Source organism: Corapipo altera, unplaced genomic scaffold (genome assembly GCF_003945725.1).
Source record: "Corapipo altera isolate COAL_440 unplaced genomic scaffold, ASM394572v1 75, whole genome shotgun sequence".
Classification (NCBI taxonomy): domain Eukaryota; kingdom Metazoa; phylum Chordata; class Aves; order Passeriformes; family Pipridae; genus Corapipo; species Corapipo altera.
In genome coordinates, this window is record NW_020884887.1 from 7,490,537 (window position 1) to 7,508,731 (window position 18,195).

General features: G+C 62.0%; 3 protein-coding genes across 4 annotated transcripts in view; all 3 read right to left on the bottom strand.

The window, feature by feature from the left end:
• PDLIM7 (PDZ and LIM domain 7) overlaps window positions 1-9,210 on the bottom strand; it is a 14,520-nt gene extending 5,310 nt beyond the window's left edge. For both annotated transcript variants that reach the window (XM_027643275.1, XM_027643274.1), the window contains exons 1-9: window positions 9,121-9,210; window positions 7,781-7,887; window positions 4,241-4,392; window positions 3,916-3,946; window positions 2,301-2,317; window positions 1,544-1,698; window positions 1,152-1,188; window positions 517-555; window positions 258-412 (exon numbers count right to left, since the gene is read on the bottom strand). In XM_027643275.1, the coding sequence (XP_027499076.1) occupies window positions 258-412; window positions 517-555; window positions 1,152-1,188; window positions 1,544-1,698; window positions 2,301-2,317; window positions 3,916-3,946; window positions 4,241-4,392; window positions 7,781-7,885 (691 nt within the window). In that variant the 5' untranslated portion in view covers window positions 7,886-7,887; window positions 9,121-9,210. The remainder of the gene's footprint in view (window positions 1-257; window positions 413-516; window positions 556-1,151; window positions 1,189-1,543; window positions 1,699-2,300; window positions 2,318-3,915; window positions 3,947-4,240; window positions 4,393-7,780; window positions 7,888-9,120) is intronic.
• A 196-nt stretch (window positions 9,211-9,406) lies between these two features.
• On the bottom strand, window positions 9,407-12,366 carry DOK3 (docking protein 3). The gene is made up of 5 exons (XM_027643276.1): window positions 12,310-12,366; window positions 10,682-10,975; window positions 10,458-10,551; window positions 10,204-10,376; window positions 9,407-10,123 (listed from the first exon to the last, which is right to left on the bottom strand). The coding sequence occupies exons 1-5, from the start codon at window positions 12,364-12,366 to the stop codon at window positions 9,407-9,409; spliced, it is 1,335 nt and encodes a 444-aa protein (XP_027499077.1).
• Window positions 12,003-18,106, bottom strand: DDX41 (DEAD-box helicase 41). The gene is made up of 17 exons (XM_027643272.1): window positions 17,997-18,106; window positions 17,813-17,911; window positions 17,563-17,722; window positions 17,408-17,482; window positions 17,037-17,097; window positions 16,269-16,405; window positions 16,046-16,118; window positions 15,726-15,879; window positions 15,501-15,637; window positions 15,160-15,322; window positions 14,951-15,082; window positions 14,700-14,771; window positions 14,371-14,467; window positions 13,905-14,054; window positions 13,698-13,769; window positions 13,421-13,531; window positions 12,003-13,219 (listed from the first exon to the last, which is right to left on the bottom strand). Exons 1-17 carry the CDS (start codon window positions 18,018-18,020, stop codon window positions 13,083-13,085), a joined length of 1,854 nt encoding a protein of 617 aa, XP_027499073.1. The 5' UTR covers window positions 18,021-18,106; the 3' UTR covers window positions 12,003-13,082.
• Window positions 18,107-18,195: the final 89 nt, after the last annotated feature.

The window sequence follows — 18,195 nt, forward strand, 5'->3', positions numbered from 1 at the left end:
AGGAGGAAAACCAACCTCCCCACTCACCATCCCTTACCCCATTGCACAGCCCTGCCCAGCCATGGGACAGAGCACAGCCCCAGACCAGTGGCACCACCACGAGCTCACACACAGCCCCGGGCAGCTCCCGCTGGCTCAGCTGCCCTTAAGGGAGCCAAAACCAAACCTTTAGTGACACATCACCCCACAGCCTCTGTCAGATTCTGGCTAACACAGTTCATCACCCCCAGCCAGCACCAGGCCCTGCAGGAACTCACTGCCATCTGTGCCCGTCAGCTGGGCCAGTTTGCGGAAGGAGCGGGACTGGGAGGTCCCGGTGCGGGGCTGCCAGTCCTCAGCGTCCTCTAACATCCGCAGCTTCCCAGGATCACACCCGGGGCTTCTGGGGGGCTCCAGCGGCTGCGGGGGCTGCCTGTGAGTGACAGAGGGCAGGAGCTCAGCCAGCACCAAGCACAGACCCTGCTTCAGCACTGGGTAGTGCTCCCAAAGGTGCCCTCGTCAGACCCTCACACTCACCACTGCTCCACTGTGCCCCAGCCGGACCCATGGGCATCCCTGTGGTATTGAAAAAAACGGCAGCACAACACTCAGGATTTGACCAGGGCTCAGCCCATTCCTCACAAATGCACTCCAGCACAAGGAGAAGTTGGCAACACTCACCCAGCTCCGCCCAGCAGCCCCACACCAGGCTCAGGGCACACTGCGCCCCAGGTCCAGGCAATGCCTGGAACCTCAGAGCACCCCCAGCAATTTGTTGCTAGTGCCACCAGCCTTCTCCAGATACCATTTGCTTAAATAGCAATGGCAGACTTTAGTCTCCCCAGCTTGGTGCCAGCAGTGCCCAGCAGGTCCTACCCGGCACAGGACATCCCATCTGGCCAGTGGGTGTCCGGGCAGGACCCTCCCAAGGTGACACTCAGAGCAGTGGCTGAGCACTGGCAGTGCCCATGGTGGGCTGAGCCCAGGGCAGGCTCTGTGACTCCACCAACAGCTCATCTCTGGGAAGGGGAGAGGATGGAGGAGGAGGAAAGAAGAAACAACAACAGGGCAAAGAGCATCCCCAGAGTGACTGCAAGCTGTGAGGATGAAGCAACCACGTGGGCTGAGCATCTTGTGGCTCCTGCTACCACCCCTGCACACGGTCCCCTTACCTGGGCTTTTTAACAAGCTCATCCTCACCATCCTCCACTGAATGCAACAGGAGAGAAAGGGGAAGATGGAGTCAGTCTGTGGCAACTGAGGCCCAGAGATAAAAGAAATGGAAAAGGAACAGGAAAGGGAAAACGCCCTCTCCTCCAGCCACCCACCTGCCCCATTGCACAGCCCTGCCCAGCTATGGGGCAGAGTACAGCCCCAGACCAGTGGCACCACCACGAGCCCACGCACAGCCCCAGGCAGCTCCCACTGGCTCAGCTGGCCCACAGGGGCCACATGGGGCCAAAAACAACACTCAAGTGCCACAGTGCACCACAGTCTTTTTCCAGCTCCAGTTGCCCCAGCAAAGCTGGGCAGCCAGCCAGTGCCAGGCCACATGGGAACTCACTGCTGTCTGCGCCCACCAGCCGGGCCAGTTTGCGGAAGGAGCGGGACTGGGAGGTCCAGCTGTGGGGCTGCGAGTCGTCAATGTCCTCTAACATCCGCAGCTTCACAGGGTCACACACGGGGCTGCTGGGGGGCTCCAGCAGCTGAGGGGGCTGCCTGTGAGTGACAGAGTCATCTGTCAAATCTGACAGATCTCATGGCATCAATTCCCTGGGGCTGCCCCACACCTCCCCTGGCAAAGAACCACAGCACACCAGTACTCCAGACACCACACGTGTCCTTACTCCCCACCCCCTACTCCTCTCCAGTAAAGACCAGGCCCACGAAGGACCGATTTCGGACTGATAGTATGATACTGGCCCCAAGGGCCAGAAGGAGAAAGGACAGAGCAAGAATAAGACATGTTCAAAAAACCACCACCGGGAGAGCTGCACCAGAGCCTAGTGACTGCCCATGGCATGCCACCTGCCCCTGGGCAGGGTGCCCAGCACAGCCCATCAGCCCTTGTCCGGCCAAGCCACATCTTAGTGACCAGGGAAGGGACCACACACAAGGACACTCCAGGGCCCCAGCAGCTGACAGACAGGCAGCACTTGCCCTTCAGGTTGGGGACAGCTTGCTGCCAGAAGTGACCCACCCACACAGGCAGAGCAGCACGTGCTGCCCGTCCCCAGGCTGGCCCTGCCCCGGAGAACGGGGCAATAGCAGGGAAGAGGCATGTGGGGAGGATAGAGAGAGCAGGCAAAAGGCTTACTGACTTGTCAAGGCTCAGCACCTGTAGGGAGAGGGAAAGAGAAAGGGAGGAGAGAAAGAAAGAAAAAGGAAGGTGAAATTAGATCTGCAGCACCCAAGAAGTTTCCAGAGCTCACCTATGGCCTACATTAGTCCCTCTACCCCTGAGACTCACACCCGGCTCGCCCAGGGCTGTGAGCACACTGGGACACAGGGGCAGATGCCAATGGACCAGACTGTGCTCCTTCAACCCCCAGAACAGGCCTGGGTGCCACATCCCACCCCATTGCCCAGTTCCAGGGCACCACAGCAGCTCTCTCAGGAGGGACCAGGAGCTGCCAGACACAGGCAGCTGAGCAGAGCTGGGTGATGATGGTGCTGTGCAGGGCTGGAGGGCTTCACTCTGCTCACCCTATCCCACCAGCCGGGGGACCAGCAGGACATCCCCAGGCAGCCACCATTTCCCTGCTGCTGCAGATGCCAGACAGTGTCCTGCTACAGCTGCTGTGTCATGCCTTGCAGGACTCCCCGCAGGCTGACACATCCCTGAGCTAGGGATTGACACAAGTGTGGCTGTGTGTCTCTGTGTGCAACAGTCCTGTTGTGCCACCTCAGCACCAGCCACCGGGGACCCCAGCACGGGCACTCTCACCCACTCCCACCCACGGTGTCTGGCATGCAAGGCACAGCAGGGCCGGGCAGCGGGCTCCCCCCAGTCCTCAGGGAGCAGGACGGACAGCAACATACCCATTGTGCTGGGGGGTGCAGGCGGGCGCCAGGGGCGCGTACGTCACAGGTTTCGTCACCAGCCCGGGCTGTGGGTTCGGAGGCGAGCCGGCCCCAAAGGGCCGAGCTGTTTTGTTGAGGGCGGTGCTGGGAGCGAAGTTATATTTCAGGGGTTCAGAGCAGGGGAGTGAGTCCTGAGCGAGACAAAACACACAGACACGGGCTCACACATCAAGCAGCATGCAAAGGGCAGCCCTGGGCCAGGCAGCGCAGCAGGCAGCCAGGTAGGAAAGCTGGACAGCACGTGCACCTTGGACACTGGGCTCTGCCAGGCTGGCACCTCTCTCCACAGAGCAGCCAGCCCAGTGACAGCAGGTCACAAATCCAGCCTGAGGGTCATTGGAAGATTAGTAGGTGCCTCGGACACTTGCTGCTGCCCATGGCAGGGCGGTGCACATGCACACACACCCATTGCAACCGTCCTGCGGCATAAAGCTGAACCCATGTAGGTAGCTTCCATCCAGGAGCCACTGGTCACCAGCCTCAGCCCTGCCTCCCTATACCAGGGCACTCCCCAGCACCAGCAAACACTGTGCTGCACCTGCCCAGTCTCCTCCCCTGCACTGGCCCCTCTGCACCCCTGCCCACACCTGGCACCAGCAGGGGCACAGACAGCCTGGGCCAAGCTGCCTCCTGGGCAGATCCTGTTCCCTCTGATCCTCCACGGTGCCAGAGGTCAGAGCTGCTCCTCCACTGGGGAGGATAACTGGGGTTATCTAGATCTCCAAACACACCCCAGTCCCCTAAAAGCCTGTGAACCCCCAGAGCAAAATCTATTTATCCATCTACACTCAGAGAGTCCCTTTCCCTGAGATAAGGCTGAGCTGCCACTGCAGCACTAGGAGCGACACGTACCTTCTGCGGCTTCCCCAGCTGGTTCTGGGCTCTGCAAGAGAGGAGACAGATGGGCAGGTGCTGGAACTGGCCCAGGCACTGCTGGGACGCTGGTACCCCAGGGATGCAACAACCACCCAAGGGGAGCCATGGCCCACTGGCACTGCCCTGTGGCTCACAGCCAGGCTAAGCCTCATCCAGCCAAGCTGAGCCCTCAGATCCAGCCAGGGGCTGCCCAGCTCTGAGCAAAGAGTAGTGATGCCAGGATATGGAGATGCTGGGAGACGGCCCTGGCTATGCTTTGGCCACACCAAGACCCCATGTTTGCAGGACCCATGATTCCTACCTGCTCAGGGTGAGGCAGAGCCTGTCCCCACACGCACGGATCCTGTTCTGGGCCTCAATGTGTGTCATGGCATTGGTGCTCTCCCCGTCGATGTATAGCACCCAGTCGCCCACTCCCACACCAGCCTGAGCCGCCTTCCCACCTGGAGTCAGCTGTAAGACAGACAGAATCAGGGAGAGCTGGAACAGCCAAGTGCTGGCTCGGGAGCAGAGAGGTGTCCTCGTCCTCATGAAGGCAAGGGGTCTGTTGGGGCTCAGGCTCCCAGCCCAGCACAGGATACCCAGCACAGGATACCCACACAGGCCTGACCCAGTGGGAGGTGGGAACACCCAGCTCACTCCTCATTTCCCAGTGCACAAGCCCAGAGCAGCTTCTTCCCCTCGGCAGCAGCAGCAGAGGGTAAAGCAGTACCCCAGGGTGCTGCCCAGTCCCTGCCTTCTGGCATGGCTGGGGACCTTGCCAGCACCCCGGGGCCTCATCCCCATGACGCCAAACACGGAGGCGGTGCTGGCTCAGCCTCGGCAGGAAGCCCAGCCACCCCTCAGAGCGATCCCTGTGGTCCCGGGGCAGGAAGGGAGCACAGTGAGTCAGGGCCCTTTGGGCAGCCCACATCTCACTGCAAACCACAGGCATGTCCAGCCCTTCGCCTGGGGCGAGGGGGGGTCAGGGGAGGCACCCCTTGGGCACTCCCCCCAGCCGCCCGCGCTCCATGCTCCCGTCCTGTTCCCAGCAGGCGCAGACATTACCTCATTCCCACAGAGGAGCAGGAGCCCTCCCAAGGCAGGGAGACACCCGCCCCCACCCACGCTGCTCCCCCAGACGTCGCCGCGCCGGGACAGCCGAGAGCACGGCCACGGGTTCTCCTTCCTGGCCACAGTGCCAGGGATGGGCCTTGCCCCTGCTGTGGCTCCATTGCACGGCTCTACGTCAGCCCCGTGCTGGGAAGTGGAGCCTGCCCTGCCCTCCCCTCCCACCAGGGATGCACAGCCAGAGGCGAGCAGGGCCCAGAGCACCGCACACAGCTCCCAGGCACTGACAGACAGACAGACGTGGGCAGGGTGCAGCCATTCCTGCTCCTCCAGCATGGAAGAACTCGAGGCGCTTGGACCCGGACCAAGTTATTTCCTCAAGTCCTGTTCGACGTGAACATAAAAGGAGCGAGCCAGATTCCCAGCACTGTCAGAGGGCTGAAAAATCCCTGCCGCTGAGTCCTGGCCCCTCCTTGCCTGTGCGCAGAGCCTGGCTCACCCCAGAGCCACATTCCCCTTCCCTACACCAACAATGGCGCTCCATGTGAGGCCAAACTCCATAGCTGGGCTGGATGTGGCTCGGCTCCACCTGCATCCTGCTGCCACCCCTCAGCCCAGTGCCTGCTCCTCCTGCCCAGCACTGGAGGGTGCCCTCGGCAGCAGTGATGCCGGCTGGCCATGCTGCTGCAAGCCCCGGCTTGCTGCCCTGGAGGGCTGGGGAAGGCACAGGGTGGCTGTGTGGGTTTGCAGGCAGGAGCAGGAGCTGGGAAATGTTTTCACACGGCCAGTTGGGAAGGGGAGAGCACGTCAGGCTGCGTCACACAGCCTCACCCAGCCTGGTCAGCACTTTCTGTCCCCCTCCATGCTGGCACACCGGGAAACCCCTGTGGCAGGTGCCAGCTCAGCTGGGAGCTGTGGCAGTGCCAATCCTCCCGCTTCCCACCCAGGCCTGCTAACCTAAACCCAGGGTTTCCTTCCTCCCTTCTCTGCCCAGCCAGTCCTTTGTTCCCTGCACCTCTGTCACCCCACCCAGAGAGATGCCCACCTGCCACCCCTTCCAGGGATCCCCAGGACAGAGCATCACCCAGCATGGTGGGGAGAGGCTGGAAGGTGCATCCCCCCAGCACCATCCTGCCAGCAGAACCAAGGGTCTCCCCTCTTCCCCAGCTGGCAGAGGCTGGGATGTGTCACACAGCACCCAGCTCCCCAGATGGCAGCCCTTGCCCTGGCTCTGCCACAGGGACTGCAGCGTACAGTCTGCCCAGGTGTCAGTACCCCAGCAGAGCCCCTTGCCACGGGAGATCCATGTGCAGGGGGTCATAGTGGCACTTCTTTTGTGTGTGGCCAGTGAGCTGCAGCAGCCTGACAGCTCATCCAGTAGTGTCACAGTGAGGGACACAGCCAAGAGCCAGAGCACACGCCAGTGCTACTTTCCCCCTGTGGTCCCTGGCCCCACAGAGCAGGACCCCACTGCAGCCCTCAAAGCTGGGGCAGACACTTCCTTCCACCCCGTTCTAGCAGGGCAAGCTCATGGGAAGCGGTGGCCAAGGGCAGCAGTGTGCTCTGGGCAGGAGCTCTGGGGCTGGGAATGTCTCTGGAGTGCAGAGCAGTGCAAGGCTCACCCCTCCCCTCAGACAGAGCACATCACCCTGCCACAAAGCCTGCTCTTAACAGAGAACCCCCCAAAGCTGGCTACATCCCCTCACTGCTCCTGACAGCAGTGCTGCCTGAGCCCCACCAAGTGCTGCTTCATAAGGCCCCTGCCCTGGGCTTTGGGAGGCTCCTCCATCCGACCAGACCCTTTGTTAAGCGCTGGCTTGCAGCCAAGAGAAACATTTTTTAGAGAATAAACTCGTTGAGGCCTTCTCTGCGTGCTCAGCAGAGATCAGTGGGCCCTGGGGCGGCGGTGCTGGTGACTCCAGCCTCACATGGTGCCCTCAGGGCCCGTCCTCCCTGCCTGGGTGCTGCAGAGATCTGTGTCCTCTGGGACAGGCATGCAGTGCCGAGCTCGTGCCGGGGACAGGGCCCCACGCAGCGTCCGGTGCCACGAGCAAAGCTGTCCTTTGAGAAGCAGCCTCCGTGCCAGCTGCCCGAGCGCCAGAGGCACAGGCATTGCAGTCACATTCCAAGGCTTATAAGGCAATTGTGTGGCCAGAGCCGTGGCCAGCATCCGCCCGGGGACAGACCTGGCCTGGCTGAGCATTGCACCGGGCACAGCTCAAACCAGAGGCCTCAGCCACAACCAGATGCGGCACAATGGCTCTCCCAGGAGAAACAGGATGGTTTTGTGGAGGGAATCATGTCCCTGTGCAGGCAGCAGGGTAAGCTTCCTCCTCTCCCTGCCCATTTTAGGGATGAGCTCAGGCATGGAGTTAGGAGCTGTGCAGTGGAAGGGAGGGCAGAAGGGCATTGGCTGAGCCCTGGGATGCCGATCCCAGCGTTAGGGTGCCAATCAGGAAGGCAGTCCCACGTCTCAGAGAGCAGATCCCTTCCCCCTGTGGTGGGCACGCTCCGGAAGGGGCCTTCCCTGCCCCCCTCTGCAGAGGCTGTGCAGCATTTCACGTCTCTGCTGCAGTTCTCTGCCCGGAACACCCCCGTGCCGGGCTGCAGCTGATAAGGCACCAAAGAGGCTACGTGGAGCCAGGCAGGGCAGGATGCAGCACTCCCAGGGCCCCAACTCATCTGCATCCCCTGTAGGACTCTGACTCAGCCACCTGGACACTGCTGCCACGGCCTCCCTCCCACAGAGGCAGGAGGAAGGATGGGTGTCACCAGCCTTGGCTTCTCTTACCCTGGAGATGGAGAGTGGCATGCTGAAATCCTTCCCTCCCTGCAGCCTGAAGCCCCAAGGTGCCGGCCCATTCAGCATCACTTTGTAGGACTCCATGTCGCCCATCTCTGCAAGGGAAGAGGGTGTGATCCTGGTGTTAGGATACATGGGAACAATGCAGGGAGAGCAGCCGAGGAGGGGGCCCAACACTTGGCAGGGCAGGACAGAAGGAGGCAGGTCACATTTCCAGCTGTAACTCCACCCTGACCATTCTACACTGTGGTTAGAGACGCACCCCAAATCCATCAGCATCTCCTCCAGCAACGTCAGAGCTGAGGGGCCCAGGCTAACACTGACTAGTGCCAGAGAGCCAGACACAGCCCTGCTGCCACCCACAGTGGAGTGTCTGTGGGCTTCGCTCTCCTCCCAAACCTGGGATGTGCTCTCCCTTGCCGCACCCCAGCAATTCACATTGCTGAGAGTCCAGGCTGTTTAGACCGCAGAGAAGCAACAGCAGGTACGGAAGGATATGAACCAGAAGCGATTTTGCCGGATGAATTAGCAGTAGCAGCAGCACAGGAGCTGCGTGATGCCACCCGAGGTGCCTGGCAGAGCAGCCAGCCTGGCACTCCAGCAGCCGGCTGAGCAGATGCTCCCTGGGAGTGAGCCCATCTCCAGGGCTTTGGCGGGAGGGAATCCCAGCGCTCCCCTGCCTGACAGCTGTCAGCCGGCCAAGGCTCCGGGCAGATGGGCCGGCACCAGCCTCTTGCCACCCCTCACCTGGATGGAGCCGCCAGACCCCCGCAAAACGCCCCAGGACCTTCCTGCCCGGATGGAGCGGGGCCGGCTGCGGGACTCCCTGCGCCCGGCACGGGCCGGCGGGGTGGCTGCAGGGCCGGGGGCCAGCGTGCCCCCGCTCTCCCCGGGCCGGTGCGGGCTATATAAGGCGTGTAAGACGACACCAGCCCGCTCCCCGCTCGGGAGGGCCGGGGGAAGAGCTGCGTGTCAGGCATTCCCGGCGCCCGGCAGCCGCGCAAGCTCCAGCGAGGCGCCGGGACGGGGCGGACACCCTGCACCCCTCCCGGCGGGACCAGGTTCGGCCGGACTGGGGGTCCCCAGCCCGCACAGCCTGGGCAGCCCCTCCGACTGCTGGGGAGCCCCCCCTGCCCCGCAGGGGGCCACGCGACCCCTCCCCATCGCACAGCACCACCCCTCCCCGCCGGCTCTGCCCGCACGGGCCCGACCCCGATCATCCGCCTTCTCCCCGACCCAGGCCCCAGTCCTCCATCTCTTGCGTTCCCATCTCCCCCGCAGTGCACGGAGCCCTCCGCCGCGCCCAAGCCCCCCGCACCCCCACTCACCCGCGGCCGGGGGGGCCAGACGGAGCGGGCGACGAGCGGCGCCGAACGGATCAGGCGGACTCGGGACTCGAACCCGGGCACCGCCCCCGCCCGGCCCGGACCCGCCTTATGTAGCACAGGGACGGGGCGCGGCCGGTGGGCGGCTCGACCAATCAGCGCGCGCGCCTCTGCCCGGCAGGGCGGGCACGGCGGCGCCCCCTGGCGGAGAGGCGAGAGCTGCCCCCCCGCAGCAGCGGCAGAACCGGGTCCGGGCAGGGCCTTTATTGACCGAACGGCACCGACCGCATCAGGCCCAGTCCCGCGCCCCGGCGCTCTCCCGGCTCAGCAGCCGCACCAGCTTAGCCCGGAGGGTGCTTTGAGGCTTGTGCCTGGAGCGCCCCAGCAGTGGCTCCTGTCCCCCGCGACCCCAGCCCGCGGCCCTGGGGGGCTGTGCCAGGGCAGCCCGATTGTCATAGAGGGGTCCCCCCTCGCTGCTGTGGCCCTCGGGGGCCTGTCGGCACCCCAGCTCCCACTGCCCTTCCTCCTCCTCTTCCTGTGTCCCGACTGAAAGCGGTTCTGCGGTGAAGATGTTCTCATAGAGGTGTTCAGGGAGCGGCTTCCCTGCAGCCCAGGGCTCACAAGAGCCCGGCTGCCCTGGCACAAAGTGGGGCTGGTGGCTCCGGGCGATGGAGGCATAGACGATGGGGCACGAGCCCTCTGGCTCTGGCGGGGTGAAGCAGAGGAGGCTGGCAGGGGCATTGGAGGCAGGCTGTGCCCCCCCCAGGGCTGGGCTGGGCTGGGGGTCCTCTGTCTCAGGGCCCCAGGGTTGGGGTTCAAGGCCCTGTGCAGACAGCTGGGGGTCTGGGACACAGAAGAGCCTGGGGTCTGGGGTGTCCTTGCCCTGCTGCTGGCAGGCAATGGCAGCAGCCACAGCCCGGCAGAGCTCAGGGGCCCGCGGGGTGCTGAAGGTGAAGGTGCCCTCGCCGGAGTCACTGCGGCGACCAGCCTCGAATGAGAAGACAGCCTGCAGGCCAGAGGGGAGAGTGAGGGGCTGGCACCCACCCTGGGGAGCCAGCAGCCCCAAGGAGGGAGCAGGGGACTCACCTGATCCTGGCCAAACTTGCGGAGGAAGGGGTAGGGCCAGGTAAGCAGGGGCTGGCGGGACTGCAGGTCCTTCAGTGTCAGGCTCTGGGGAAGGGCTGAGAGCAGGTACTGCCCGTGCAGGCCACAGCGGGTGGATGCATCTGTCTGGACCACCAGCACCAGGTATTCGGTCACTGCAGGAGCAGAACAAGGGGTCAGCACTGCAGTGCTGAACCGGACCCCACGCCAGCCCCATCCCACACCCCTGCACGTACAGTCCTGCCAGGAAGAGTAGAGAGAGTTCTCCTCCATGGGGACAGAGGGGCTGAGCTGGGTCCTGGCACTACTCGGCACTGTCTCTTTTGCACCCTGAAACAGAGGAACGTGAGCATGGTCTGAGACAGCGGGGAGCACAAGCTCCCTGCTGGCCCTGGAGCCCCCCAGTTCATCCAAGCAGGAGCAACACAACGGCTCCTACCTCTACCAGACCCTGCAGTACCTGGAAGGCCAGCTGGCAGAGCTGGGCAATCCACTCATCCCGCTGCTCAGCCGCCAGCACATAGCTCTTCTCCGTGGTGGTGAGGTAGAAGGCAGAGGTGGCTTTGGGGCAGCTCTCTGTGCCTGCTGGGCCCACGGAGACACAGTCTGAGAGGCGGATTACCCGGCGGGCACAGCGCTGCAGAGGCATCTTCTCCGGGGCTGTGCCATCATCCCGCACATCGAACTTCTCCATGCGGGCCACACCGGAGGGGCTGGCAGCAAACAGCTGAGCTCGCATCTTCCTCCAGGACCTCTAAGGCACAGGAGGGGCACAGGCAGGTTAAAAACGGGTCAGCAAGGAGCTGCCTGCTGCATCCTGGCAGTGCTGCACTCCATGTGGGGCCAGCAGCGCTTGGAAGGAGCCGTATGGGGCAGGAGGGGTCCCAGCCTGCACCCACCAGGTGCTGTGGGAGGTCTTGGAGAGCTGGGGACAGTGCAGACCCCCAAACTGTGAGGCAGGGCAGTCCTAAAGCTGGGTCGAAGGAGGCCTTGCCCCAGGCAGGCTTGGCATGGCTCGCTGGGTGAGTCATGCTCACTCCTGGCTCCCTGAGCACCAGGTCCTGCTCTTTGTTCCCTGCTGCAAGTGCTGGCCTGCCACTGCTGCAGCTGAGCTCGAGCTGTTCTCAGGACAGACCCTGATGCAAATTAAAGCCATTTTGAGCTACTGGGGCTCCTGCTGGCAGCCTCACATCTGCTGAGCAGCCCGCTTCCTCCCAGGGGAGCCTCTGCAGCACCAGCACCTTCCCAGCCTGTCATGGGATAGCGGGGGCGCGTGTCCCCATGTGCTTCAAAAGTGCAGCAGAGCCTCCACCCTGAAGGAACCAGATGCAGCCAAACACCCAAAATACCCACCACCCCCAGCCCGCCTGTCTCCTACACGGCAAGACACTGGCCCCACACACAGAGGGCCAGCTACCTGCTGCGCTTCCAGGGCTTGGCTCTCACACAGCAGGGAGGTCAGACAGTGACTGCAGCCCCATACTTCAACTGAGACCCCCATGGGCCTCCGCCATGGCATGGCCAGTGTGACAGCAGGACCTTCTTTGCCAACATGCAACAGTTCCCTGGAGTTGGCCCAACCCCAGGGACTCCCACCATGTCACCTGTACCCTGCCCCAAGGGCTACAGCTCTCAGTGCCCACCCCGAAGGTTCAGGGGAGCAGCCCAAGCCATGAGGGTGTCCCATGGATGCTGCTGGCCCCCGGGCCAGGCGGATGGAGAGCTGGGCACAGGACCACATCCCACCTGCTGCCCTGGGGCTCCCACACACACACTGGAACTGTGTTGCAGTAACATGTTTATTGTTCCAACTGCAACTCGCGCGGTGATCAAGCGAGAAAAGGGACCCTGTGCAGGGGTGAGCCCAAGTGTGTGCCCACATGGATGAGTCCCCTTGGCTGCAGGAAGAGGCCCACTCCTGAGCCTGCAGGGCCCAGGGCTCCCCCCCTGGAAGCGGAAGTTCTCCCCAAGGCAGTTCTGAGGGGTCTGACTCCAGTCCCCCCTTCCCAGGCTGCTGAGGGTCTGACCTCAGGGCTGGCATCACCAGATCAGGGCAAACCCTCTACAAGCCCCAAATTCACCCTTTACCTTTCCAAATTTGCAGTGCTGCACATAGAGGATCCCATCCTTCACTGGTCTCTCCATGGTCCCAGTACACCCTGGCCAGTGCAAGGACCAGGAACTTGGGCTACCCGCGGCAGAGAAAATGTGACTGCTGCAGCCGAAGGAAGGGCATGGGGCAGACTTCCTTCTCACAGCGACTTCCCCTTTTTGGGGTGTGGGATGGGGGGCAGAGGCTGGGCCACAGGAGGTGTCCGTGTGCCCGCCCTCCCCCTTGCAGGGCAGTGGGGCAGAACGCGGGGGCAGAGCACAGGAAGCAGCTCTGGGAGCGCTCAACACGAGTGCAGCACACGCCGCCTCACCCCGGCTGCATTCCAGCAAGTCTGGGGATACAGGAACAGCCACCCACTGAGGATGGACAAACCCAGGTAAGGGGGGCAGACACGGAGAAATTGAGAAGCTCTGAAGAGGAGCAATGTAAGACCCTGGTGCTGCCACTGCAGAGGGCTGGCAGGGGCAGCAGGCAGCTGGCCACAGACAAGTTGCCCCACCTGGGGTTCCTCTTGCCCTCAGGCACCGCTACCTGCTTGCCCAACAAGCCGCTGCTGATGTAATGGGCTGTTGCAGCACCACCCCACACATTTCCTCCTGGGGCAGGAGCTTCATCAGGCTGAGCTGGCAACAGTCCCAGTGGCCAAAAGCATGGAAAAGGGGCCACAGGAGTGCAAGAGACGCCGCTGGGCTGAAAAGACACCCAGGTCTGTGGCAGAGGGGGAATGTGGGACAGCACACTCCCCAGGCTAGAAGTCCATGGAGCTGTGGGCCAGGTAGTCCTTGCGGCCGATGTTGCTGACTTGCTTGGTCTGCATGGCCTCCAGCTTGGGGCAGTCAGTGATGCGATGGCCCAGGCCACCACAGAAGGCACAGCCTCGCTCACCTGCAATGGGAGAGAGGAGGTTAAGAGGAGCTGTGCCATGCCAGGACAGCAGCTCCCCACCCCAGAGCAGAGGGGCTACACCAGTGTCTCCCCAGTGCTGTGGCATGAGGCTGCCTGCACAGCCAGGCAGGAACTGCCTCAGGAGCTTGGGGTCCTGTCTGCAGACCAGGGGGGTCACTGTGCCAGCCTGGAGTCTCTCACCATTGATGTCCAGCATGGTCTCATCCCCACAGTGCAGCACCTGGAGCACAGGGGGCACCTTCTGCTTTGCCTCCAGGAGCAGGGCCTTCAGGTCCATCAGCACTGACTCATCTGAAGGCAGAGACACAAGTCAGGCACAGCCCGAGCAGAGGTGGGAGCACTGCCTAGTGCCGCCATCTCTCCCTCCTCCAGCCATCCTGCTTGCTCAGAACACCCCCCTTGCCACTGCCCAAGTGTCTCCTACAGCCACAGCCCCCATCCCCTGGCTGTTCCTCACCGCAGGCCTTGTTGATGAAGGTGGTGGCAATGCCAGTGTTGCCTGAACGGCCTGTACGCCCAATCCGGTGAACTGTGGGGATAGAGGCAGGATCAGGACCAGGTGAGTGCAGTGAGACCATCCCTGCCCCCAGACCCTGCAGAGACAAGCACAGAGCCTTGCTGGCTTCTGCAACCCCTCATGGTCTCTGTGGGGCCCAGTGCCCACCATAGTTCTCAATCTCCTCTGGCATGTCGTAGTTGATCACATGCTGGATGGCTGGGAAGTCCAGACCCTTAGAAGCAACATCAGTTGCAACCAGGACATCCTTCTTCCCATCCCGGAAAGCTTCGATGGCTTTTGTCCGTTCTTCCTGATCTGCAAAGGCCCAGCACAGAAAATCAGCAAGGGCAGCACTCCCAGCCCTACCTACTGCAGCAACTACTATGGCCTCAGAGCTCAACTGGGGCTCCCCCAGGCAGCCTTTCCCCAAATAAAGGAGTAGAGGGACCTCTGTGTCCCAAAGAGACCTGCGCTGGGTTTACACCTGCTATGTGCAACAAGGAGTTCATTCCTGACACTGCCACAGCCCTCTCTCACACCATCACCAACACTGGGACCTCCCATGACCACACACATCCCTGGAGGAGGGGGGTCACACCACAGCCCAGGTCTACCTGGGACCCTCACTGACCTTTCCCTCCGTGGATGGCCACAGCTTCCACGCCCTTAAGCAGCAGGTACTCGTGGATGGCATCAACATCTGCCTTCTTCTCTGCGAAGATCAGCACCTGCAGCAGCACAGACATCACGAATAGCCACCTTTCTGTGGGCTAGCACTGCTGGCACCAGCACAGACCCCTGGAAAGCTCTGCTGAGCAGAGCACAGAGCAGGGCTGGTCCCTGCTCATATGTAGAGCGTGGCTCACTCACATGCCCACCCCTCACATGGGGTCCCCCCCTGCCAGCTCGCCCTCTGCCCCAGGGCTGCAGTGTGACCACTGCCCCCAGTTCACTACTCACAGGTGGAGGGGTCTTCTGCAGGCACTCCAGCAGGTACACCATCTTGGCCTCCTCTTTCACATACTCTACCTCCTAGGTACAAGCACAGGGATGGGTCAGACAGCAGAGGAACTGCCACTGCTTGGTATCCCTTAGCAGACTGGGGAAAAAGGGCCATGAACCCCAGCTCCCTGGCAGAGGGAGGTATCAAGCACCCTCATGAATGGTGCTGGTCTCCCACACAGGCAAGGGGCAGAACTCAAAGACCTCACTTGCACAACGTCCAGGCTGGCAGCACCTGCTCGCCCAACGTTGATAGTGATTGGCTTCACCAGGGCACTCTTGGCAAAGTTCTGGATCTTCTTGGGCATCGTGGCACTGAAGAGGAGGGTTTGCCGCTGGCCCTGCATAGGGAGGAAGGATTTAGCACTCCCCCAACCTGGCAGGTGAAGGGATTGAGCTTCAAGGTGCAGTTCAGCACCTTGAAGTAGGAGAAGATGGTCCGGATGTCCCCCTCGAAGCCCATGTCAATCATCCTGTCAGCCTCATCCAGGGCCAGGTACCGGCAGATGTCCAGGCTCACCATCTTCTTCTGCAGCAGGTCCATCAGGCGCCCAGGGGTTGCCACCATCATGTGCACCCCACTGCGGGATGAGAGGAGGCCACAGTCAGGCAAGAATTCCTGCCCCATGCAGGACATAGAGGGAAGGCAACACATTCCTGGCACATCACCTTCTCCCTCGCGCTGTCCTGAAGCCAGGGTGCCACCCCTCAGGCCCCTGACAGAACTCTGGCCCCATATACTCCCCCAGAAAGTCTTACTGCTTGATGGTCTCCATCTGCTCCTTGACGGACATGCCCCCGATGCAGAGGGCGCAGCGCAGGGGGGGCAGCCCGTCCTCCTGCAGCAGGCGGCAGTAGTACTCCAGGATGCCGTGGGTCTGCCGGGCCAGCTCCCGCTGGAGACACAGAACCAACTCATTCCTACACCTCTGTGCAGGCAGGACTGCCACTGCATGACAATCACAGCTTCCTCCTGGCACTCACCGAGGGACAGATGATGAGTCCATAGGGCCCCTCCCGCTTGGAGAACGGCAGCCTCTTCTCCTGCTCCAGGCAGAACATGATCACCGGGAGGGTGAACACCAAAGTCTTCCCAGAGCCAGTGAATGCAATGCCAATCATGTCCCTTCCCGAGAGGCTGCCAGGGAAACAGGACTTTTGAGCATCACAGAACAGCCCAAACTTCCAGGGCTGAGCAAGGTGATGGGGTGCATCTGTCACCAACAAGAGCCCTCAGTACACAACACTGGGTGGGCTGTAGGCAGCAAGTGCTCCGCACTCCGGGACGGGGACAGAGCACTCACATCGTGGGGATGCCTTGGATCTGTATGGGTGTTGGCTGCTGGATCCCTTTTTTCTTCAGGCCTCTCAGGATAGCTGTCAGAGAACAAGGGACACCCACACTCATGACCTGAACTCTTCCTCCTCTTCCCCTCCCACCCGTGTCCCAGCAGCAGCTCTTCCATCAGTGACAAACACCCCTCAGAGGAAAGGTGGGATCACTGCCAGGCTCCTCTCCCAGCCCACCTGCTGGGAACTTCATCTCCTTGAAGCTCTTGATGGGGGGTGGGATGCCCTCCCCCTCCACCAGGATGTGGTACTTCTTGCGCACGCGGTCGTGCCGCGCCTCCGACATGCCCAGGATGTAGCGAGGAGCTCTCCAGCTATGAAGGGAACAGAGACAGGTCATGGTGCTGAATGAGGCCAGGACTCCAGGGCCAGCAGCCCCCATGGAGGAATCCAGGGGAACTGCCTGTCAGGCTCCAATATCGCCCCAGGAATAACAGGGGCTCTGTGATGTGAGTGTGGGAGTAGATCCGAGTTCTGTGTGTTAAACATTCCCCTAAAGTCTCAGTGAGGAGGCCCAAGCTGACAGCTAAGAACAGGCTATGGATAAGGGACGGAACATGCCACAGACACACCTCAATCATCTCTGACGCTACTTTAGAAACACTGAGGTTGGGAAAGACCTCTGAGATCCCCAAGTCCAACCTTTGACTGACCACTGTCTTGACAACACTGTCTTGAGCAGCCCTGGCTCCCCAGCCTCTTCCTCTGCCTTAACAATCTCTCAGACCTGAAAATCCACCCTCAGAACTTTAAGTTTAACAGAAATGTGCTTTATCAAGGCTTACTAGACACAAAACAACATCCCAGGTGACTCAACAGCCTTTGATCTTACAGGAGAAAAGCCAGCAGCTGAAGAGCAGCACTGAGACTGTGCAGCTTCTGGTTCTCCACAGTCACAAGGAAGTGATGTTTTGGGAGAGACAATCCCTGTCCTGTGAGACTTACCTGGTTTTGATGGGGTCGTCATAGGTGATGCCCTTGGCCATCTCCTTCACTGACATCAGAGCTGCAGGAACAGAGGTAAGGAGTCAGTGCAAACTCTCCAGATCAACAGTAACCTCACAGAGAGCTGCGTGGACAAACAGCCTGGCAGATCATGTTTGGAGACAGAGCAGGGCAGCAGCAGACCCTGAAAGCCCCCCTTGGTACAGAACACCAAGTGTTGATGTGCCCATGCTCCTCCCACAGCCACGTCTGTGCCAGGAAAGGGGGCCTGTTGTGACCTCCAGTCGCGTCCGTGGGTATGAACATTCCCAAGGCAGGGAACAGCCCTGGCAGCTCTAGAGGCAGGTGTGACAAACAGAGGTCCCACTCACCTCGGCCCTCAGCCACGCTCTCCAGGATCTTCTCTTCCTCCTTCAGCTGCTTCTCCTTAGCCGACTCCTTCCGAGCTGGTGGGAGTCAGGGAACAGTGAGGGGCTTTCATTGCCCCCTGAAGTTCCCCAGTGCCCCCTGCCAGCTCCTCCCTTACCTTCCGCCTTCTCTTTGAGGTGCTGGTGCTGGTCCAGCAGGCTGATGTTGGACTGCGGCCCCAGCGGGATGTCATCCTCGTCCCCGCGCTGCTCGCTGCCGCTGTCCCGTTGCTCCTCCTCCGACACCACCTTCCGCCGCATCTGCAGCAGTTTCTGCAACTGGAAGGACGCAGGTCGATGCGGAGTGAGCGGCCCCACGCAGGGAGTGGCACTCAGAGCCCTCCCCGCGCAGCCCCGTTACCCCCTTACCATCTGCTGCTTGCGCTGCTTGACGGGCACGTAGGGCACGTAGTCCTCGTCATCCTCCCCGGACAGGTCAGACGTGTCCGCCGGCTCCTCGCGCTGCCTCTGTGGGGAGAGGCGCGGTGAGAGGGGCCCGGAGCGGCCCCGCGAGCGCGGGGCAGGCGGTACCAGGGGCCAGGCCCTCTCCCACCTTCCGCTCCGCCGCAGCCTCCATGGCGCCTTCCCGGAACCGATCGCGGAAGTGACGTCATCACGCGCAGCGCCGTCGCCTAGCAACGCGGGGAACGCGCCACAGCGCGGGAGACGCGACCCGGCCCGACGGAGCCCCGCGGCGGCCAAACTTGTGCAGCACGCGCTCTACATCCCTCCCGCCCCCAGCGCGGCAGAAA